General features: G+C 56.8%; 1 protein-coding gene across 10 annotated transcripts in view; it reads right to left on the bottom strand.

Annotated features, from left to right (window-relative positions):
• Positions 1–23,052, bottom strand: part of SPEG (striated muscle enriched protein kinase) — a 57,348-nt gene that overhangs the window by 11,801 nt on the left and 22,495 nt on the right. For 6 of the 10 annotated variants that reach the window (XR_004969438.1, XM_036319972.1, XM_036319971.1 and 3 more), the window contains 23 exons: positions 19,182–19,357; positions 18,872–18,960; positions 17,802–17,977; positions 15,085–15,345; positions 13,650–13,808; positions 13,362–13,551; positions 13,030–13,253; positions 10,575–10,694; positions 10,250–10,354; positions 9,445–9,651; positions 9,033–9,156; positions 8,744–8,919; positions 6,077–6,189; positions 5,555–5,723; positions 5,177–5,273; positions 4,850–5,050; positions 3,746–3,803; positions 3,090–3,167; positions 2,806–2,984; positions 2,242–2,268; positions 1,410–1,562; positions 1,183–1,225; positions 101–169 (listed from right to left, as the gene is read on the bottom strand). Coding sequence is in view for 9 of the 10 variants with exons in the window: in XM_036319972.1 (XP_036175865.1) it covers positions 101–169; positions 1,183–1,225; positions 1,410–1,562; positions 2,242–2,268; positions 2,806–2,984; positions 3,090–3,167; positions 3,746–3,803; positions 4,850–5,050; positions 5,177–5,273; positions 5,555–5,723; positions 6,077–6,189; positions 8,744–8,919; positions 9,033–9,156; positions 9,445–9,651; positions 10,250–10,354; positions 10,575–10,694; positions 13,030–13,253; positions 13,362–13,551; positions 13,650–13,808; positions 15,085–15,345; positions 17,802–17,977; positions 18,872–18,960; positions 19,182–19,357 (3,194 nt within the window). In the remaining variant the exon portion in view is untranslated. Of the gene's footprint in view, positions 1–100; positions 170–1,182; positions 1,226–1,409; positions 1,563–2,241; positions 2,269–2,805; positions 2,985–3,089; positions 3,168–3,745; positions 3,804–4,849; positions 5,051–5,176; positions 5,274–5,554; positions 5,724–6,076; positions 6,190–8,743; positions 8,920–9,032; positions 9,157–9,444; positions 9,652–10,249; positions 10,355–10,574; positions 10,695–13,029; positions 13,254–13,361; positions 13,552–13,649; positions 13,809–15,084; positions 15,346–15,640; positions 16,447–17,801; positions 17,978–18,871; positions 18,961–19,181; positions 19,358–20,277; positions 20,425–23,052 lie in introns of those variants that run through there. The other 4 variants (XM_036319976.1, XM_036319977.1, XM_036319978.1 and 1 more) reach the window with 4 other exon arrangements.

The raw sequence follows: 23,052 nt of genomic DNA, 5'->3' as shown, positions 1-23,052 counted from the left end.
CAGGAGGTGAGGGCACGTGATAGAGAAAAGGCAAGGTTAGAGAGAGAAGGCTCAGAATGAGAAGGTGGAAGGCACAGAAGCAGGACCCAGCCAAACTCACCTGCCACCTCCGCCGGGAGAGGAATAGCTTTAGGTGATCCGTGCTCACCTCTGCGCCCTTTGCCTGTGTCTGCAAACCCAGGAAAGAGGGACTTAGAGAAAGTTTTCTGTCAACCTAGACCCTCAAGGTTTGACAATGGAGAGACAAAGTCTACAGGAGGGGACAGTGGACCAAGCAGCATTGCCTCCGGGTCCTGGGGGTCCCCTTCCCCTTGGATCTGTCACAACAACTCCAACAGCCAAGGTGCCCACATGTAGACAAATTCCCTGAACCTAAGAGGAGAGGCCAAAAATTGGTGGCTTCTGGGGTGGGCTTCAGAGCTTACACCATGGCTCAAGGCCCTGTCCTAGTACAGTGGCTGCCTGGGAGGCCTGTGCTTAGGCCCCTGGGCGTGGCCCTACTGCCCAGCTCACCACCCATCTCCATGTGGAGCTAGCAGCCCAGATATCTGGAGCCTTGGTGAGCCAGGCCATGACAGAGGCCTCCCTCAGCGACCCACCCAGGCTGTCCTCTTTGGGGCTCATTTCTGACCTGGGAGACAAGGCTGGTTCTCCAAGGACAGATACCAGAATTACCTCAGCCTTCAGTTGTCCCAGCATAATTCTCAATGGATGGTTTATTTAGTTGCTCTTTCTGGGTCATTTGCTGAATCTCAACCCCCTCCCCCCCACTTGGCGCTGTGCCCTGCATTGCTGGCATTTGAAGATGAATGAGAACTCTGCCCACACAGAGCTCAAAGCCAAGAGGCCAGGCCACATACCAACCACAGTGTGTGGGACCAGTGCAAGACAGAGGTGGACACAGGGTTGGTTTCAAGAGCCAGAAAAAACCCTGATGAGGACCCCCAGGATGGGAAGTCCACATCTGTGCCTTGGAATCCATGATACCCCAACTCGAGCCTCTGTTTCCTTATGGGCAAAATGGGAGTTATACTTTCCTTACAGAGCTATTTGAGGCGGATAGATCGTAAGTATATAAAACACCTATCATGGTAACTGCGCACAGTAGCTACTCAATAAATGAAGCTGTTCACATGCTCTCTCTCCACCTCTTCGACCATGACTTTGCAGTACTAGACTCACTTTGAACCAAGGATGTTCTAGGGTCTCCTCTGCGGTAGGCCTCCTGTAAGGAATGAGGATTAAGAAAGGATTCATCACTCATTACTTCAGTCAGTCAATAAATGTTTGGGAAAATGAGGCCTCTAAGGACTTGGAGGATTGGATGTCTAAGGGCAGAGGCTTGGGCAGCAGTAGGGGTGGCAGGAGGGGACTCTGCAGGGCGGGGGGCCTCGGGGCCTCGTACTCACAGCCGGTCCTGCACCAGCACTTTGATGAGGAAGCCACGGGCCTCCCTGCTCAGGCTCAGGAACGTGTTCTCCTCAAAGGCCACATTGTAGTTTCGGATGTTCATTAATGTTGTCCGATCGTTTTCCCCAACAAACGGGGAGATTCCCGTCAGGCTGCAGGGGTGGAGAGAGCTGAGAGGTAGGCAGGGCCCTAGGGCTAAGCAAGAGATGACAGGATGCCGGTGGGGACATAGGGCCGGGGAGAGGTGGAGGCCTTGGGGCTGTGGGGCAGACAGAGGCTGGGTGAACCTGGACAGAGTCTTTTGGACTCTTGCCTGTCCTGCTCCCACCACCACCCAGACAGGCAGCCACCAGGTCCCTGCCCTGGGCCCATGCTTAGAGGACCTGTTCTGTGCCTCCTCCAGCCATGGCCTGTCCTTGAGGTAAGGAGTCTGTGCTGGGCGGGGCGAGAGGGGGGCGGGGAGCAGGGGGGCGGGGGTGGGGTGGGGATATGCTTCCCTGAGACTGAGCCTACTCCTTCCAGTCCCTGCTGGACAGTCAGGGCCTTGTAGTCCCTGCCTAAATGGCACTGAGCCTGCTCTGGCCTCTCCATCCAGCTGAGTGCCACCCCTTATGGAGGGACACAGCGGTGGAAGACAGACACACAGGCTGGGACGTCTGCATTCCTGCATATGCGGCCCCTTGCTGTGCAGGAAGCAGCAGTGGGTGTGGAAGAGAAGGGGTAGGCTGCACACCCCCAACTGCTCGCTAGCCCCAGACCCTATACATGTTGGGAGTGGGGGTGCTAAGAGACCGTTGGAGACTGGGGTTCTGAGTGCAGAGAGGTCCTTACCAGAGGAAGGCAACGACGCCCACGGGCCTGTGGGGGAAGGAGAGAGGGTCGGTGAGAGGACAGCCCACCTCCCACCAGAAGCGAGCCGTTCTCCGCTACCAAGAATCTAGCCAGAAGCATCCTGTGAACACTGTTTGGACAAATGGATTATGCAAGGATGCCTCCTCAGGGAAGACTCTGCATTCAAAGATCCAGACATCCCTGGAGGAGTCCAGGGTCATGGCAGGGCCAGCCCAGGAAGCCATGAGAAATCTGGGAACCAAGGGACAATGCCTGCCTCACTGGGGGGGGGGGGGGGGCAAGATGGCTGCAGAGGGGGCGGCTGATCACCCAGGGGAGATAAGGAACCAAGGATGGACAGGCCTCGAGTGTCTGGGTCATCCCTGATTGATGAGGAGTAGGGGTAGGTAGCTATGTGGGCAAGGGACCCATGAGCAATGCCACCCGTCCACTGTCAGAGAAGGAACCTGGGCTGAGTAAAGCTCCTCTCTGCCAGTGAGCACCTCCTCAGCACTGAGGGCAGCTGCCTTGGCCCACCCCAGCCGCTCAGGATGCCAACATTACCAGATGTCAGTGACTCCAGATACAGGGGTCTGGTTGACAATCTCGGGCGCCACGAACTCAGGTGTGCCGTATTGGCAGTACTGGGGCTCTCCCGGAGTCACCTCCTGGGCGTTCCCGAAGTCACAGATCCTCACCTGCTCTTCACCCTCTGCACCATCCCACACCAGCAGGTTCTCAGGCTGCAGGACACGGGGCAAGGTGTGGGAGCTGAGTGAAAAGGGGAGGACACCCCGCTGCCTGGCTCCCACAGGGCTGCCTGCTCCCCACCCCCACCTGCACCTCACCTTGACATCCAGGTGCAGCACATGGTTCTGGTGCAGATAGCATATCCCCTCGAGCACCTGTAGCATGTAGGCCCGGATCTGTGGAAACAGGTGACCCAGAGTCCGTGGGGGAAGGGTGGGGCATTATGTTTGATCACCACCAGGGCTGTGGCAAGAGGTCAGGCTGTGCCTGGTAGGTGGCCTTCAGATGGCTGGTGGAGGGGACTGGAACATAGGTTGGATTGCTGAGACCCAGGGCCTCCATGTACAGCTGCACAGTCAGGCACACCACAATTACAGAAAGGAGTCATTTACATGATAATGAATAGAAGTGTGCAGTGCACAACTTGCATGCCCCCCGTGCCAGGACAGAGTGAGGCTGCATGGAGTCCAGGTGGAGCTCCTGCTGGGAGGAGTGTCTGAGGAATGTTGACAGGAGGAAGACTGGGAAACACGGTAGGGACAGGGAGGGTCTGCTGAGATATGCAAGTCCCTGGGTGGGGGTCTGGTCTGATGCAGGAAAAGGGCTCTGCTGCCCGCCTACCAGTGCTCTCCAGGACCACCCCTGGCCTATTCATGAGTACAGATGGCATGTCCAGGACCCACCCCTCAGCTCTCAGAGTTCAGGTGGGTGAACGCTAGTGCCCAACCTGACCCCTGCCACCCACTGCCCTCACCTCAGACTCACACACGGTGGGCTTCCTAGCCATTCGCTCCAGCAGCTCCTCTGTGCAGCTGTGTCCTGGATCAAGGAGAACAGTGACCAATGCCAACTGCCCAGCCCTCCCTGGGCAGTGCCCCCACTCCCAGAGCTCAAGTCAGATCCCAGCTCAGGGCAGGCTTCTCCTTTCCCTGAAAGCACATCTGTACCAGTTAGCAACTGTGTCTTCACTCTTCCGCCTGTCACCTGGGTGCACAGATGGGACAGCCCTGCTTGGACTCTCACTTGCTGTGGGCTCTCAGGCACACCACCTAACCTCTCTGAGCCTACACTCCCTCAGGAGTAAAACGAGGATAACACCTCCTCCTGCCCACCCTGTGAGGTATTTGTAGGGATCAAGTTGGAGCAGAATTTTGTTGACTGTAGATGGGACTTCTTGACTATTTGAGAATGACCTAGAAGGTCCATGACACATAATAATCGGCCGTTGTGCTGAGGTTTGGGTTCTACCAGTGCAGACTGGGAGCCTGGTGTGAAGGACACGGTCACCGTGCTTGTGAGAGTGATAAGCCAACCACCCAGCATCCTTACTATAGTGTGCCTTTGTTTAACAAACTCTCTTACAAAGCTAAAGTCCATTCTTTATGGTAACAGCCTCCTACTAAAGCCAAGTACTGATGCTCATCTGAAATGAGGTCACTTCAAATGTTCAGAAATACAGTGCTGTACTGCATTTCGTGACAAAAATTGCATGCCTTTTCCTAGCCGTGTGACTTCTGGTGAGTTAACCTCTCTGTACCTCAGTTTCATCATCTGTAAAATGGGGATGATAAAAGTCCACAAGATAAGTAGGTATACATGAAGATTAAATAAATAAAAATCTTAGACCACTGTGAGGCACACATTAAGTTCTATATATGTCTAAGCTAAAAGGGGAGCGGGGCAGAAAATGTTGGTTTTTAAATACTTCCACCCTATGAAGTATTTATAAGATGCCTTCAGAACTCCCAACTGTCAATGGGACCACTTTGTTAAGTGTGAAACATGTTACTAATTGGTTGTTACAGGAACCGGTCATTCAGGCAGGTATCCCCTAGACACCCAGCCTGTCCCAGGATACAGCTCAGTGACAATGACCAGCCCCCGACGCCTCTCGAAGGCCTCATGGAAGTAGAGGACACAGTCGTGCTGGAGCCGGGCTAGTAGCCGAGCCTCCCGCCACGCTGATGCCTTTGGCTTGGCCTGGCTGGGGATGAACTTGGCTGCAAACTCCAGACCAGAGCTACGCTCCACCACACGCCGCAGGTAGGAGAAGGCACCCCTGGGTGATGACAGACGGAGAGGATGGGATTCAGGCATGGCTGCAACCCTGACTCTCCACACCCTCCCAGCCACAGACGCAGCCTTTCTTGGCCCCCAGACACCACCCCCCACACCTCGCCCACACCTGCCGATCTCCTGGTGGATGTCATAAAAGTCGCTGAGTCTCTTTCCTCGCTGTTCTTCGTCTTCCCGGGCCCCGTCTACCTCCATAGCTGTCTGAGCTGGGGAAGAGATGCCTGGTGTTAGCTGGGGAAGGGCAAGAGAGGAATGAGGGCAGAGGCTGAGACAGGCAGGGTAGATGGAGAAGCATCCTGTGAACACTGTTTGGACAAAAGGATTATGAATGTTGAATGAAGAGGAGCAAGAATGTTGGAAGCCTGAGTGGGGTGCTGGGGCTGGAAGATGTGGGAGCCCAGGAGTGCAGGGCCAGATGAGTGACTCCTGGACAGGGGCTCAAATGGGTCCCAGGGGGTGAGCACTTTGCCCCGGAGCTCCAGCCCACCTGAACGCACGGCCAACTCTGCTTTGCAGAAGACTTCTCCAGCCAGGTTCCGGGCAGTGCAGGTGTAGACGCCTCCGTCCTGGGCGCCCGTGCTGAGCACCACCAGGGAGCACTCGTTCTCCTCGTACACGAAGCTCACGTGGCTGCTCTCAGTCAGTAGCACCTCATCCTGCAGAGTCGGCCGTCACCTCCAGCCTGGGCCTGGCTTCACCTCACCTGGGACCCAGCCTTCCCTCCATGCCAGAGACCCAGTCTCACCCCTCTCAGGGCCAGGAACCCCTTCTACCCCAATTAGTCCCCCGGTTCCTCACACACCCACCAGCATCACTCAGCACCTCTGGGTCCCACTTCCTTCTAAAACGCACCTCTGGCAGCACCCTTTCTCTTCTCTGCCTCAGCTCCCCTCCTCCTAAGGCTGCCTGGACCCCTCCCACACTCCCAGGAAATCCCTCCTTTCTCCCCCCAAGCTCCTGGCCAGCCCCAGGTTAGGCCTCCCCTGAGGCCATGGCGTCACCCTCTGACCTTGTACCACATGACATCCGGCAGTGGTTTCCCCTCAACCACCACAGCAAAGCGAGCAGTTTCCCCAGCCCCCACCTCCACGTCCTCCATGATGGACTCAAACCGAGGGGCCTCTGAAACACAGGAGGTGGGAGTGGAGAAGGGAGGGGGACAGAATGTTGGGGTCACGTGGGCCTGCCTCCTCAGCAACTGAGGAAGAGGCCCTGGCCACCCAGGACCTCCCCCCCCCCTGCCCCCACTCCCCAGACCCCAGCACCTCACCCACTGGGGCTCTCAAAATCCTAGCCTGGACCAACCGCTCTCCCTGTAAATCCATACGTGATGTCTCCCGAATCTCAGAAAACCTAAGCCAGAGGCTTGCTTTGTTTGACCCTCAGTGTTCATCTGCCAGCTTTGAAATGAGATTTTCACACACAAAAGAAATCTGGGTTTCCTGTCTCTCTTGACAAATCAGGGCTGGCCATCCTGACTGAGCCTCTTCCCTCACTGCATTAATGGGCTGGCGTGGAGTGGCTCAACGCTGCCCCCTGTGGGCGATCGCCCTGTGCACAGTCCCATTGAGGGCTTCTCCAACTTTATTGTCCTGAGCTCCAAACTCCGCTGAGCCTGTGACCCTGAATCAAGTTCCCGATGGCATTGCCTCTGTCTTGAAGTTTTCTCTCTGAATCTTGTTTAAATGCTGAAGGGGCCCTCTGCCACCTTGGAGATGTAAGAACAAACTGGAGCCGAAGCTCAGCTTAGTCCTCTCACATGTGACTGTGATTTTATTCTCTACACATATCATGCAATCGTATTATTTCCTTATGAAGTGGCTTCTAATTCTCGTGATGGAATTAAATCATATTCCAGTGTGCTTTGCAGAGGAGCCTGTAACTTCCTGGTGCCCTCTTCCTCAGCATGGCTGAGGATCTAGGCTTTAAGGAGAGTGGAGTGGTCAGGCCCTGGGGAAAAGCAAGGGCACTGGGCAGGGACCCCCACCATCACAGGCACACTGCTTTGTTTTATATAGATAAAAGGGAAGGGCATCCTGGGAGTGGGGGAGATCTAGAGCAGTGACGGCGAACCTTTTGAGCTCGGCGTGTCAGCATTTTGAAAAACCCTAACTTAACTCTGGTGCTGTGTCACATATAGAAATTTTTCGATATTTGCAACCATAGTAAAACAAAGATGTATATTTTTGATATTTATTTTATATATTTAAATGCCATTTAACAAAGAAAAATCAACCAAAAAAATGAGTTCACGTGTCGCCTCTGACACGCATGTCATAGGTTCGCCATCACTGATCTAGAGTGAGGCGGATATAGAGGAAAGGGGCCATTCCACTTGCCCTGCCTTGGGGGGGCGGGGGCACAGTGGGAGAGAGTGTAGACCCAAGCCCCAGGCCTGTTCTAGCCCTGGTTGGCTGGAACACAGTCTCCGTGTCACTGTCCCAGGCAGGTCAGGCTGAGGGCTGGGTGGCCAGGGCCTCTCCCTATATCTGGAAAGAAAGATGAGCCCTGCAGATGGACCTTTCAAGGAGCAAAGCGGTGGTTGAGGAGAAATTGACAGGGGATGGGGTGGGGGAAACTGGGCAAGGAAAAGACACGTAAAAGGGAGATCCAGGGCCCAGATGATCTGCGCCTCACCCCATCCACCATCCACAGGGGGGCGGTGCGGTTTCCCATCTTCTCATACGCTCCTGCCACTTCTCTTCCACTTTAAAGATGCTCTCCCTCCCCTCTAGGAATCTGGCTTCTAGTGGGAGGGGAGGATGTGGGGGTGAGAGGGTAGGCTCTATGAAGGTCAAAGCACTAGGTGTATCAGATGAACCTGGACAATTCTTTAAAAGCACCAGAAAATGCCCATTTACCCACGAGAAGCTTGCCTGTGCTAACTAAAATGTCACTTTCTTTGCATTTGGTGGGAATTGTATCTGCTCAGCAGGTAACACTGTTTAGCTGGCGCCTGTCCGAAACCCTGAGTGGCAGTTACATATGTCTAGAGTTAATTAACAAACTGGAACACGAGGCAATTACTACTTAATGCATGCTGGGGGTTGAGGGACAACGTCTGTAATGGAGAAATTAAAAAAAAAAGTAATCACAGCGAAGGCTGGGAGGCTCTGTCGGACAAGTTGAGCCAAGGGCAGCCAGGATCCGGGAGCTGAGAGTCTCGTGTAAGATGCACTCCCTTGGGGTTTTTTCTTTTTTAAAGTAATCTTGTCTCCCTATGCTTGTTACATTGAGGTATTATTTCCTATTGTGCTTAACACAGGAGCTAGGGAGCACCCTCTGGCTTTGGAATTGGGTATCAGAGCTTGAATCCTAGTTCCCGGTCTTATTAGGTTGTGTGACTTTGAGCCTGTTATTTCGCACTCTCTCTGAGCCTCAGTTTCCCCATCTGTAAAACAGGGATAATAACCACCTCCCATCGCACAGGGTTGATGTAAATATTAAATGAGGAGTTACATGTGAGATACTGAGCACTAAGCCTGACACGTACAAAAAATATCTTATTAGTACTATTACTATTAGTGGTAGTAGTACTGGTATTAGTATGGCCATTAGATGGACAGGCTGAGAGAGAAGACCTAGGACTAGCCAATGGGTGTGTGCACCTGGGGGCGGGAGGGGAGGGCTACGGGCCTCAGAGGGAGGAGAGGGAAGGGGGTCTGCTATCACCCACCTGCCAGTTCCAGTGTGACCGAACAGGCCTGTGTGCCGTGACGGTTGCGGGCAGTGCAGGTGATGGGCCCCATGTCCCGGCGGCTAACCCGGCAGATCCGAAGACAGTACTGGTCGTCATCTGGCTGACTCAACTCGTACACCCCTGCCCGAGCCTCTAGGAGGGCCCCTCGGCAGCTAAGGGACACACGAGAGGGAGGTCACCCAGGACCCAGCCACAGGAGGTCAGGCTAGGACGCCGGAACTGGACTGCCACTTGTGGGAATGGGGCATGCAAAGCAGGGCCCCACCTCCTCCAGACGACCTGGGCCTCCACGTGGTTGAAGGTGACGGTGACACTGGCAGGCTGTCCCTCTACCACATACACGATGTCTGGCTTGTCCAGCACAGCGGGCGCCTCCTCCAGGGGTGGGCCTGGGAGGAGGAGATCCTTACGACCCACTGCTCCTCTAACCCTCCCCATCGCCCTGTGAGCTCCATTTTTACAGAGGAGAAAGCTGAGTCTCAGAGAGGGTCAGCATTTTGTCTATGAGCCGCTTTCAGGAGTGAGAAGGAAGCACTTTGACGGTCAAGGTCGCACCCAGCCACACTGTTCCTGTCAAAGCTCTAATGTCCAGACCAGCCCTTGAGCTCCCACCGGGGGGAACCAGTTCTCTGGCCCAACAGCACCCATCCCCGCTCCACAAGCACACCCAGGCTCACCTCGCTCCAGCAGCTGCACAGGCTCAGAAGGGGGTGATGGTTTGCTGCTGCTCTTGATGGTGGCACTGAGGACCCGGAAAATGTGCCGAACGCCCTTACGCAGCCCTGTGGCTGACCATCCAGGCTCCCGCAGGCCCGTGGCCAGCGCTGTCCACTGGTCTGAGCCCAGCACCTGGTGCTGCACGGTGTAGGTCAGGGCATCCGGGTCTGATGGGGAGGCAGCTGTTAGAGACGGGCATGGCTGGGGCGTGCCCTGCTCCACCCCCATTCAGTTCTTCAGGACCCAGGAACTCATCATCAGTCTGCTCTGAGGACCTGCCTCAGTGTCTCCTGTTGCTTCTAACTGCTCTCCATCTGCTCTTGCCCAACCACTGGCCTAGCCAGGCTAAGAGCCAACAAAATGCCAGGCATGGGGTCCAGTTACAGGCATGGAGGGAGCTTGCCTTGTATCCCAGTTCCTTGTTACTATCTGAGGTGGGGAAACTGAGGCAGAGAGCAGGAAGAGGTCATGGACAGGGAAGAAGAGCATATTCCCGGGAGCACGACCCAGGCACCCAATCCCTCTGAGAAAGAGATGGGAATGTGGTGGCTCCCTTTGTCCCCTCCTGACCCGGAGCTCCATCCACCATGCAGGGGAGGCAGTCAAGGCTGCTCCTAGCCATGCTCCCAGCACTCCGTCCACGCCCCATCCCATATGCTTCCCTGGGCCTTGCCCTCCCGTCCTGGGTCCCTTGGCACCCTTGCCCGAGCCAGCCCTGCCCATGCCTCCATCCCCACCACTCAGCCTTGTGTGGCTCTGACCCACCGATGGCCATGTCCAGACTCCTGGGGGGGTTCCATGTGAGGGTGATCATCCTCCCAGTCACAGCCACCACCTGTGGGGCACCATCTGGGGGGCCTGGAACCACATCTGAAAGCCAAAGGTCAAGCATCCGCCGAGGCTTTTACGTCCCAGTGGCTCCACAGGATCACCAGGCCTCAGGGGAGTGGGCTAGGGGCAGGGGCAAGGCCAGACGGCTCCCCAGGGGATGGAAGGAAGAGAGCTGGTGCAAAAGCCCCCTTCACCAGTCACCTGGGTAGGCCAGAGGCTAGGCTGTGCATGCAGCTGGCTGGGAGGGTGCCTGTCTCACCTGTGACATAGAGGTGGGCATAGCAGGCAGCTTTGCCCAGCTTGTTGGCGATGACACTCTTGTAGACACCAGCATGCTGAGGCCCCACAGCAGGGAACACCAATCGATGGACATCCCTGTCTGGGGGGGTGGGGGGGTAGGGAGGGACAGTAACATTGGGCCTGAGCTAGGAGAATACTTTGAGGGATGAGCCCATGCCACCCTAGACCTGGCCCTTCACCCCCACCCACTCAGGGAGGAAAGGAGAGAGAAAGAATAGCAGACAAGCAAGAAGAGTGTCCATCGTGTGGCAAACCCTAGGTCCGGACTGCCAAGTCTACACCTGCAGCCCTGGCCCCTCTTGTCTGTCCTTCCACACTTCAGGCCCTGCAGCTTCTTACCTTCCTCCCACACCATCCACCAACTGTTGACTGCCCCTCTTCTTCGCACCTCTGGGGAGGGTGTCACACCTCTGTGTCAAAGTTCTATCAAGGCTTTGTTCCTAGGGCCCTTCCCATGGCCACTGGCGGTCCCATGGCCAGCACAGAGCCCCTGAGAGTGCTCCACTAGTGCAGCCCACACTCCACCTACAGCACTGCATGTTGCATCTCAACCTGGAAATCTTAAAGGCACCTACTGCATAGGCACCTACTGACAGCAGCCAGAGCACTCAGACTGAACTCTCACCTGGCCACATCCCCTGCTAGTCCTCCACCATCTGACCCTGACAAGCCAGCAGGTCCCTGAACAAGCCATAGGGGCTCCATCTTCAGGTCTTTGCTCACAAAATTCCTCCCTTCTGGAACATTCTTCTCTTACTAAGGCCTCCTTCTCCTTCAAGACATAGTTCAAGGGAGTGCCAGCCTGGGAAACCTCCTGTGCCATGACTGGGGGCCCCACTCTGCACCCCCATCCCTTCTCCCCTCCCCAGGACCTCCAGCAGAACCCACTACCTAGCATGCAGTAAGTGCCAAATATATGTATTACATTATAACCTCCAATAAGAGTGTTCTGCTATGCCAGCTACTTGACATACATTTTCCACCCCCATAATCCTTTCAATAACCCTGCAAAATTATCCTTATTTTGCCAATGAGGTCAGAGACATGAATGGACTTGTCCAAGGTCACATGGCTAATAAATGATGGAGCAATGGCTTGAACTTGGTTCCCTCTGAATTCAAAGCTCTGTCCCTACGCCGTGTTCCCAGAATGATGATAAGGGAGCTGTCTCCAGCAGGGACAGGAAGAGGAAGAGGCCTACACTATCCTCATTCATATAAGGGCTATCCCCAAATACCCCTCCCTCCTCTTAGTGGTTATCTCCCATGGAGCAGTCACCCATTTATCTCTACTGAGACTATTTATAAAAGAAGAGAAACCAAGGGCCGCCACTGACCACAGATACAAACAGAAGAGACGCCAGCTCAGATTCTGAGCCAGACACCCACCCAGGGCCTCAAGCAGATGGAGAGATAGGAAGCCTGTGGGCTGAGCAGACAACTGCTGTGGTGGAGGGCAGAGGGGAAGGACCTCAGTGGTGGCACTGGAAATGGGCACGGCCGACAGGGAGCATCCTGGTTAGGAGGTGGGAGCCAGAGTCAGATGGTCCTTGCCTGCCTTTGAGCAAGTCCTTGATCCTTCATAAGCCTCAGTTTCCCCATCTTTAAACAGAAATAATAGTAGCTGCCTCACAGGACTGTGGTGAGACCATCCACGCCAGGCCTTTAGCACTCAGGGCCTGGCACACATGAGGCGCTGAGTTCTGTCACACTGCTGCTGTAAGAGGAGGCCATCATGTGGCACAGGGTGGCGCTGTCTGCTAGGGGTAGGTGGCCCTTTCCACTGGAGACTCTGATTCCTTCGAGGGTGGAACTGAAATAGTCCCATGGGAAACACCCCAGGCTGAGAGGACACAGTCCCAAATACATCCCTCTATTTTCCTCCAGCTCCTTCTTTACTTGCTATTCATTAATAGCCTTGGCCAAGCATCCTCTCAGTGCCAGACACTGGCCACATGGGCCTTTTCACTGAAATTTCTCTGCTTTACCAATGAGAATGACAATGGTGGCAAAAACAGTAGCAATAATCATAAGATGTGACACGTACTGACCACTTGCTATTTGCCATGCCCTAAGTGTTCTATATGTACTTGCTGATCTAATTCTCTAACAAACCGATTACAGATGAGGAAACTGAGGCACAGAGGGGTTCTGTAACCTGCCCACGATCAGTAGCAGGCTGTCTAGTAAGTTTCTACGGAGCTACTGAGGTCCAGAGTTGTGACTCAACAAGATGGATGCTTGTGGGCTCAAGGCAGAAGGCGACCTGATAGCCTTTCTGGGCTCCCCTCCACTAGATGCCTCATCCTTGACGAGGCTAGAAAAGGAAGGCCTGAGGATGAGCGCAGCAGAGGGCACCACAAGCAGAGAGGTGCTGGAGGGGACACTCCCCAGGGCCCCTTCCCCAGCACGTACACTGCATCATGCGCCGGTCATCACTGCTCTGGATACGGTGGCCATTGTGGAACCAGCTGATGGTGGGGTAGGGCAGGCCAGTCACCTGGCACTCCAGCATGGCCTCCTTGGCCAGTCCCACTTCCAGGTCCTGCAGCGGCCGCAGGAAGTCGGGCATGGACAGCCGCTCCAGCTCACCATGCTCTGGCTCCTCAGGGATGGATGGCATCTTCTCCAGCTTCGAGCTGCAAAAATCACAAAGCTGCCCAGAGTCCCAGAGCTTTGCCTCCTGTCACAGGCTGGGCTGGGGCCCCACAGAGGCAGCCCTGGCAGCTCCGGGCCCCAGGCAATACCTGGGGCCAGTGGCGGCTGTCCGAGGCTCCTCCACGTAGAGCTGGGCCGAGCAGTGGGCCTGGCCGTGGGTGTTGGAGGCACTGACTGCGTAGAGCCCCTCGTCCTCACTGCCCACATGGGCAATGTGCAGCGAGTGCAGCCCCCCATCCTGCCGCAGACGCAAGTTCTCACTCTCCTCCACAGCGCGGCCTGCGGGGAGAGAGGAAGAATGCACAGCAGACTCAGAGAGGGGTCCTGCTCTCTGGCCCTTGGGGGTCCCCCAACATCTTCAGGGTGGAGGGCCATACCAAAATGAGTCCAGGTCACAGAGGGGGGTGGGGTGCCACTGATCTTGCAGTCGAAGCGGGCCGTGCGGCCTTCCAGCACCTCCAAGTCCTCCAGCAGCCGTGTGAACAAGGGCGCCAGTGAGGGCCGCACCGTCAGCCGGGCGCTGCAGGTCAGCTCATCTGCGGGAGGGATCAGCACTGGGGCATCAAAGGCCATGGAACCCCAGGCACCCCGACCCACAGGCCCCCCGCCTGGGCCAGGAGCTGGAACCCAGCAAGGTCCCTAGGCACTGGAAGAGGCACTGGGCCTTCTCAGGAACGTGGAGGTCGGCAAGGGTAGCAGAGGCTGCCATGGTGGCTAGGGATACGATGGGTGTCCAGGGCCCCAGCCCGGCTCTCCCATCCTCCGCTCACCTTGCCCACCCAGGATGATGCTCAGCTCAGCAATAAGAGGGGCCTAGCCCTGACCGGTTTGGCTCAGTGAATAGAGCGTCAGCCTGCGGACTGAAAGGTCCCAGATTCGATTCTGGTCAAGGGCATGTACCTTGGTTGTAGGCACATCCCCAGTGGGGGGTGTGCAGGAGGCAGCTGATAGATGTTTCTCTCTCATCGATGTTTCTAACTCTCTATCCCTCTCCCTTCCTCTCTGTAAAAAAATCAATAAAATATATTTTTAAAAAAAGAAAGAGGGGCCTAGAAGGCAAGCCTGTTTCCTCTCCTGCACCCCTTTTCCCTCCCCTTGGAATTCTCCTCTGCACCTGGGTTGTGCCCATACTTCCTCCCACCACCCCAGACATAAAGCACATGCCCCTTCGCCCCACTTCACTGCCCCACAGACAATCTTCTGGGGGAAGTGACAGCACCTGATGCTGACCTGGTCCCTTCCTGCCTACAAGGTCCCTCCAGTGTCACCTTAGGTGCTCATTACCACAACCTGGCGAGGCATTGTCTCCCCCTCAAACGAGGACGGGGACCAGGTCAGAGAAGTCATTCATAATACTAATGGCTGACATTTATTAGGTGGCACCCTTCGCCAGGCGCTGTGCTTTGTTCTTTACATTCATTATCTCATTAATCCTACCGATCCCCGAGCTAGGCATTATCATGATCCCGTTTTTACACATGAATAGTCTGAGCTCAGAGAGATGAAGTGACTTGTCCAAAGTCAGGTGGCTGGTATGCGACAGGGCAGGAACTGGAACCCACACCCAGGTTTGTCTGCCACACCTCAGCAGATGGGCTCCTACAGGAACAGCAGCTCACACTGACACGGGAGGCCCTTCCTGCCAGGTGCTGCCAGGTGCTGCTCTCGGTGCTACTCCAAGTGCGTTTACTGAGGCAGCTGTATGGCACCCTCTCCCATCTATCACTCTTCCCCCAGAATCTGTCCCCTCCAGGGACCTCCCTCCAGCTCTTGGGGGCCCGAGGCAGCCCTGGGGCCCAAGTGGGCAGTTACCTTTGGCCGTGCTGAGCTTGCAGGTGTAGACGCCACTGTCGTCCTCGTGCACGGAGGTGAGCAGCAGCTTGCATTTCCGACCATCGAAATGCATCTTGCATTTGAGCAGCGCGGGCTGCAGCAGGCGGCCACGGCACAGCCAGTCCACCTCCACATCCGCAGGACCCGCCACCAGGCACTCAAACAGCGCCATTTCCCCGGCCCCCACGTCCACGTCCTGCAGGGGGGCCAGCACGGCCAGGGACCGGCTCTCAGGGTGTGCTGGGGGAGCGGCCACGGGGAGTAGGCACACATGGAGCGGAGACACAGGGTGAGGGAGACACACACGCACACAGAGAGAGACAGACAGACACAGAGAGAGAGATGCATTTTGTTCCTTTGGAGACACAGGGAAAGCCCACCCTCATGGCTGGCCAGGTCTCAGGCCTGGCTTCAGGACAGCAACCCCAGCTGGGCCAGGGAGGGGGAACTCGGGAAGCGGCAGGAATCAAGGACAGTGAAACTGAGGGCAGAGACGGCGGCGGAAAATAATACCACACAGCACACCAGCTGGGTACAAACTGGACTTTATTTGAACTAAGAAACAGGTACTTCTGAGTATCTCCACACGCTCTACAGGAGGCCCCTACTCCCACATCAAGTCTGGCTAACTCCCTCGCTCCCAGACAGAGCCTCCCGGACTCTGATAGTGAAAGGGGGAGCCCCAAGTGGGCCCTACACCTGCCCACAGCCAGGACTCAGCCAGGCCTCCTCATCAGCGCAGGGCCGGGGCCTCTGGCTTCTGGCCCCTTGTGAAATAGCGTTGTACTGCTGAAAACCCGTTCCTGGAATGATCAGTGCTCTGCCCCCACTTCATGAGCTCCTTGTCAACAGCCCTGACCCCTCTGGGCCCTCCACCTTGCAGGTGCTATGCCCTGTCTCTCCCCATCTGCTTTATCCCACGCCAGCTTGGAGGCATCCTTTCCTGACTGTCACAGACACACAGACAGACAAACAGATAGACAGACAGGGCCTGTAGCAGTGGCAGCACATGCACTCACTGGGTGCTCCCCTGCAGGGAGAGACTGGGAAGGGGTCTTGATAGTCCTCATGGCCACCCCTTCCTGGCACTCAGTCCATGTGGGGGCTCCTAGCCAGCCCAGTCATATGTCCACTTGGGGAGGGAGGGGTCCACAGGGGCCCAGGGCTACCCCAGGATGCTGCACGGGAAAGGGAGGGGAGGGGAGGCTGGAACAGGGTCCAGGCCGGCAGGGTCTGTGGGCAGGAGGCAGTGAAACACAGCGAGGTCCGAGAGGTGCCTGAGACAGGGCGCGGCTCGGAGGGTAGCGGGGGGAGCGCAGTCGGCCCCCTGAGCTCACTCGCCTGTGTACAGACAAAAACCTCAGTCAGCAAGCGGCAGGTTAGTGCAGTACACGCACACACACACGCACACACAAGCACGCACGCAGCCTGGCTAGGCCCCCAGCACAGACAGCTGTCTCTCCAACTGCCAGGGCAGCACTGCCACGTTCAGCTCCCCCAAGCCCAGCCCTGGGGTGGGGGGCAGGCAGCCAGCCAGAGGCCGGGGCCCTGGGTTTTCTGGGCAGGTAGAGGCCCTGGGCAACCAGGGGAGAGGCATTCACAGTTACCAGGAGCACCCTAAAACCTGAGAGATGTTGGGGAGAATTCCAAAGAGAGAGAAGCACCGAGACATGGGTTAGCACAGAGAAGCAGGGCAGACCAGACCCTGAAGGGGCAGGCGCAGGCCAGGGAATGGGGCCAGGCTGTGGGGATGGGGGTTGGGGGTGGGGATGGAAGAATTTAGAGACTGAGGAGGAGGCAACCCCAGGAACAGGAGGCACAGGGTCCGGTAACTGAGGCAGGCGGGGCCCACTGGGGCAACCATGACTGTGAGGGTCTGGGCTCCAGCAGGGTCTGGGGATCCTGGAAGCTCTCAAAACTGGCCTCTGCCAGGAAGCGGGGACGATGGCTGAGTGCGGAGCTGAGAAGGGGTTCCCAGCCCTGAACTGTCCACAGGGAAAAGGGAGGTGAAAGGAGAGGCAAATGGCCAGTCCTTGGGAAGAAAAGCACTGCCCCTCAGGGCAGCCTGGCTAGGGCCTGCCATCCCCGATGCCTGAAAGGTCCCCTACCCTTAGGCCCGACTCTGGGACCCGGCCGTCTCCACATTTCACAGCTCTGCTCACCCTGGCACCCCTGGGGCCCGGCAATGCTCCATGCCCAAGTCACCCCAAGGGCCCCTCCGAACGGGTCCAACCATCAGACATTCCCACTGCCACCCCCAGCCACAGTAGATTCTGCACAGCAATGAGATGGGTAATAGGAGAGAGGGGAGTGGGTGTGAGGGAGGGCCCTGGGAAGGGCAAGGTGACAAAGGCATAGAAGAGTGGAAGGAGAGGATGGCTGGTGGCAGGAACAAGGTCTCTGGCTGGCATCAGGGGCAGCTATGCCTGAGCATGGGGAAGGCAGTACTGGGTAGTAAGCTGAGCACTGGGCAAGTTGCCATGTGGCCTGGGAAAGTCACTTTCCCCCTCTGGACCTCAGTTTCCCCAACCACAACATGAGCAGCTAAACTTGGGGCTCTGGAGGCCCTTTCAGTTCTGGCATCCCGTAACTAAGGTTATGTGAACATTGGCAATTGGGCAGGAATGAGGCCGGGGCCAGATGTGTATGTGTGTGTGAGTGGGGGGGGGTGTTCATGGGGAGTGGGATGTACTCACCTCGGACCTCCAGGCGGGCCTCGCACTGCCGAGCGCCATACTCGTTAACTGCTTTGCAAGTGTAGAAGCCGGCGTCACCCCGCTCAGCGGCCAGGATCCGCAGCCGGCACAGCCCACCCTCTGCCTCCTCCGCAAAGCGCCGCTTGTCTGGGCGCACGGGCTGGCGGTTTCTCAGCCTGTCAGAGGGGCAAGAACTCAGTCCCAGGGCCCAGGGTCCTCACCTGCACATGAGGAAGTGGGGGCACAGAGCCAACTGGCCTCTCCTCCCTGCTCATCATTTGTCCCCTCCCCAGATCTGTCCCACTGACCATGGGCACCCTGGGTTACAGATAGGTTTTCACCCTGACTCCGCATCCCACCTCCACCAGGAACTTCCGGATCACGTCTGCCCACCTGGGTATCTCCTTTCTAGGAGCTGAACTGCACCTAGAGTGGCGCCATGCTCTTCAGCTCTTAATAGCTCTTAAATTTCCTCATGTCTTATTTTTATTTCTTTATAATGAACAGGTAGCTTCCCCACTTCCCCAAAGGGACATGAAATAACTTACAACGTTAAGAAATCACACTGGGGACGAGACAATCAATTAAAAATGAAAGTAGAACCCAAACCAATAAAAACAATAACCTGAGCGAACTAATCAAAGCTCCAGGCACCTGGGATGTAGCACCACAGATGAGGCCCGAATTTAACGCCGGGCTCTGGCAGCTCAAAAACAAATGGTTCCACCTGGGCTTAGCACAGGGCTGGGCGCAGAGAAGGCCTCAAAAATCAGCCTGTGGTCAACGGACTGGGGGCGGGCAGCCTCCTCAGGGAGTGAGATGGCTCCAGGCTGTTCGGCCCAAGTGAACAAACCCCACCCCCAGGAGGAAGCCCCCAGTGAGCCCTAAACGCAGGCGGGGACAGAGGCAGGGGCAGGTTGGGGGAGTGGCACCATTGTACCTGGGATGTGGCCCCCTACAGATCAAGGGAAAGTCCACCAAGGGCCCAGTCCCCTCTGCCCAGAGCCAGATCTCACAGGGCCAGGCCTGGGAGGAGGGGAGCTGGCAGGTGGTGGTTAGCTGCTACTCACCAGGAGACCACTGGCTTGGGCTCCCCCTGCACACGGATGCTCATGGTAACATCTTGGCCTTCTCTTACTGACTGGTCCATAAGGGAGACCTGCAGGGAACCCCAAAGTGTCAGGGCCCAGCTGCAGCTCCTGGGGGGGGGGGGGAGATCTGGGACAAAGGCCTCTTCCACCCCAGTCTGACCTAGACTGGCTCTCAGTTAATGGGGTCAAGCTCTAGGCTGTGCTAGAACCTGGTATGGCCCCAAGAACAAGAGGCCACACAAAGGAATGGAAGTACTCAGGAGGCTGAGGCTGGGCTCCGTGATCTGACCTTGAAGGTGGGGGGCGCCTTGGAGCCAGCATCTGAGGAGCGGCGGTTCTGGCTGGGACTGAGCTTCATGGTGGGGGGTTGGGGCCAGGTCTCCCCAGGCTCCGGGAACTCCTCTGGGGGGCTCAGGTACTCCTCGTCAGAGGTGATGGGGCTGCTGAAAGGGGATGTGGACCCACCTGGAGGAGAGACAGAGGAGAGACGGTGGCACACAGCGGGATGCCAGGAGAGGCAGGAGGGCAGAGAGACTGAGAGAGCTATACATCGATCAGCCTGAGATCAAGGACCTGATAAGGTCTGGAATGGGAGCCCAGGAGGTGAGACGACGGCTCCTGCAGGCTGGCCCAGCCCTGACCTCGCTTCCCGGGGCTTGCTTGCTGTGTGACCTTGCCAAGTATTTCCTTCCCTGAGTCCCTGAATCCTGCCACAGGCTCTCCTAATACTGACCCTGCTGGTCCTCCTGAGCAGGGGAGCCAGAGGGAACGGCCTGGGGCCAAGGGTTCAGGCAGCAGAGGGGCCGCTCCTGGGCCTTGTGGGAGACGTGGAATTCCACTGGAGCCCGGAACTCACACATTCCTGGCACAGAATCGCAGGCTCCTAATGCAGGTGGTTCACGTCTCTGGACCCCAGGGTGGCACAACTAGGACACCCGTATCTTGGGTGAACTGGGCCTAGTGCAGAGGAACACACACCTCAGACAAGCCCCATCCTGACCTCAGTGCCAGGGCCAATGAGGTGGCACTGTTCAGCTTGCCCTTCCCCCTCTCCGTTCTCAGCTTCCTGCCCCAGATACCCCAGGAGCACCTGTTGGCCCCAGACCTAAAGCATGGGCCCCCAAACTCTCAGGAGATGGGAGAGCAGAGTTTGAGTCATCCACAAAGAAAGGCAGCTGGGGAAGAGGAAGGGGCACCAGTGTGTCTTTGGGGGAGGGGTGTCTCCAGGGCCCTGACGCCCTCCCCTGCAACTGGCCAGGGGCCCAGCTTCACTGAGCTGGCTTCTCGCCGACTGCCAAATACAGACATGAATCTGCCACAGCCCCCTGGCCCCTCCTCCTGGTTCCCCCACCCCAAGTCCCCCACAGGGCTGCACCCCAACTCACCTGGAGACTCTGCCACACAGACCCCAGCCTGAGCCTGTCCCGAAGGCTCCGCCCTGGCACCAGGCCTTGCCGCTGCCTGCCCACTACCCACCCCGCCAGGTTCCCCAGAGAGCAAGAGCCCAGCCTGCCCAGCCCCACTCACTCGCTGACCCTGCTGAGGCTCTGCACGAGGTCCTGGGGGAGGGGAAGGGAAAGGTGGGGGTTGGCCTGGTGGGGACAGGCTGGGTGGCAGGCAGGCAGCTGGCTGGGGAGGTGGTGCCTGCTGAGACCACAGGCAGCCTGGGCCTGGAGTGGAGGGGGAGGAGAGGGGAGGGGCAGAGTGAGGCGGCTGTATTTAGCCACCCTGCTCATTCCCAAGCAGCAGGATCTGCCTTTTCTCTCCTTACAGCTCCTGGACCCTGACAAGCACAAAGCCCCCTCAGTGGCACCTCGATTCAAAGCACCAAGGCCTTGGTCCCCAGGGGAAGATGGGGGTGGCACTGCATGCAGCATCCAAGACGCTTGCCCTGACCCACTCATTTCAACGAGTCCACCAGAGGAGGCACCGAAGGCAAACAGCCCCTGCCTGTGAGGCCCCTTGCTCTGACCAAACCACCGAGATTCCCAACAAGCCTCAAATGCTACGAGCCAGGCCACAGCCTGTTTTCTCTGGTGCTGAGAATCAGAGAACTCGGCTCCCAGAGAAGCCCCTCTCCATCTGAGTGGATCCAGAATCCCATCTCTGTCTCCCCATCCTGCCATGGCAGGTTTGGCCCGGCAGCCGCCACAGGACACTGGGCCTGTGCCCAACACTCTTCCTACGGGCGCTACCAGTTGGCAGTTGTCCCTCCCCTCATCAGCCCCACCAGGGCCAATGGTCAGGAGGCAGGGGCTGCTTCCCCCACAGCCCCTCACTACCAGCACCCATCTGTATTTGGGGCGAGGAAGGGGCTTGGAGACAGAGCAGGGGAGCAGGGGAGCTGTTGAGAGGTCACATGTCCTTCTCCCTCCTCCTATCACCCCTGCCCGGGGCCACATTCCCAAGCTATGACCTGTGTTTCCCATCACTGCCAGTGAAGGGGGGGGACTGGCAGAAGAGGGGGTTCACCATTCAGGCTGGCTGTCTTGAGGTGGGGGTAGGGAAGGAAGTCAGAATGGTCACTTGGTGAGTATCTGCTCTGGGCTTGCCATTAGCTGATGCTGAGATCACAGGCATGGCCTCTGAAGGCAGGCACCCCTCCCCTCTGTGGGTCCTGGTGACCTCTTGAGTCACCTCCAGGTTGGACAGCGCTGAGGCCACTGGCCCAGGGAGGGAGAGGAGAGATTAAGGGTGAAGTTTGCAGGGATCCTCAGAGTCCTCTGGTGGTGGCTAGGGGAACAGCACCTTGGGGCATCCCGTGGCCAAGCTAATCAGAGTCCTTCAAGCCCCTCAGAGAGGAGGCTGTCAGTGCAGCCTAAGCAGGAGGCTCAGGCTACAGAAGGGCCAGAACTGGGCCCCTCTGAAACCAGACCATGGCCCCCACCCCTCTGGACTCCCAAAATTGTGTGGCCAAGGAGGCTGATCAGGGATCTCTGTCTCCAGATCCCCAGAGCCGCTACGGTTCCACACCAGGTTCTGGTACCACCCCTTTTCATTGGCCCCTCCACCAAAACCATCTTTGTAGCCAGTCCCTACATCCCAGCTGTGCTCCACCCACAAGGCCAGCTCTCACTGTGGGAAACAGTTACCCCAGCTAGGGAATGGGGAGCAGGTACCCCCCAAACCCAAGATGCACAAATGTCCACCATGTAGGTGCTGCCCCTGCACACCCCACCACTGCAAAACACAGACTCTGCATATGCCTGGCCTGTCAACACTGCTCCCAGGTCAGTCAAAGTACTGGCATTGGGGAGCCCACAAGTCAGGGTCACCATCAGGACAGGCGTCGCGTAAGGCCCTCTACCTCAGGGCTTCTCAGAATGGTCCTTGAACCACCCACAGCAGGACCACCTGGGAGCCTGTTTAAACTATAAATTCCTGGGCCTCACTCTGATGCCCCAAAATTAGATTTCTTAAAACAGAGGTCAGGAAATTGCATTTTCAAAAGCACCTCGTTGACTCTTATGCACATGAAAGTTTAGGGACCTACACAATCCCCATGTGAGAAGGAGGATAACCCTAAGAGGTGGTATTACTCAGTCCCATCTCACTCAGCCACCAAATTTCAGCACAGGGCTCTGAACCTCAGAGGTGTGGCTCCATAACTCACGTGTTCCCACTATACCACTGGCCTCCCACCTCTTCAAGGTCCCTCACTCTAGGGCAGTCGTTCTCAAATTCACCATTCACCAGAATTACCCACAAAGCTCCTTAGAACACAGATTGCTGGGATCTGCCCTGAGTCTCTGATTCACTAGGTCCGGGCTGGAGCCGATGATGTGCGTCTCTAACACATTCCCTAGCCCAGTGGTCGGCAAACTCATTAGTCAACAGAGCCAAATATCAACAGTTACAATGACTGAAATTTCTTTTGAGAGCCAAATTTTTTAAACTTAAACTATATAGGTAGGTACATTGTTATTAACTTAATTAGGGTATTCCTAAGGCTTAGGAAGAGCTGCATGTGGCTCGGCAAACCGCGGCTCGCGAGCCACATGCGGCTCTTTGGCCCCTTGAGTGTGGCTCTTCCACAAAATACCGGCTCTTCCACAAAATACCGACTTCTGCGCATGGGCCATGAAGTTTCAATCGCACTGTACGTGCGCGCCCGCACGTGGTATTTTGGGTCTATGGCGAACCTATGACATGCGAACTCA

The sequence above is a fragment of the Myotis myotis genome, unplaced genomic scaffold (genome assembly GCF_014108235.1).
Source record: "Myotis myotis isolate mMyoMyo1 unplaced genomic scaffold, mMyoMyo1.p scaffold_m19_p_8, whole genome shotgun sequence".
Classification (NCBI taxonomy): Eukaryota; Metazoa; Chordata; class Mammalia; order Chiroptera; family Vespertilionidae; genus Myotis; species Myotis myotis.
Note: the sequence above shows the minus strand (reverse complement) of the source record. Positions and strands in the feature narration are given on the sequence as shown.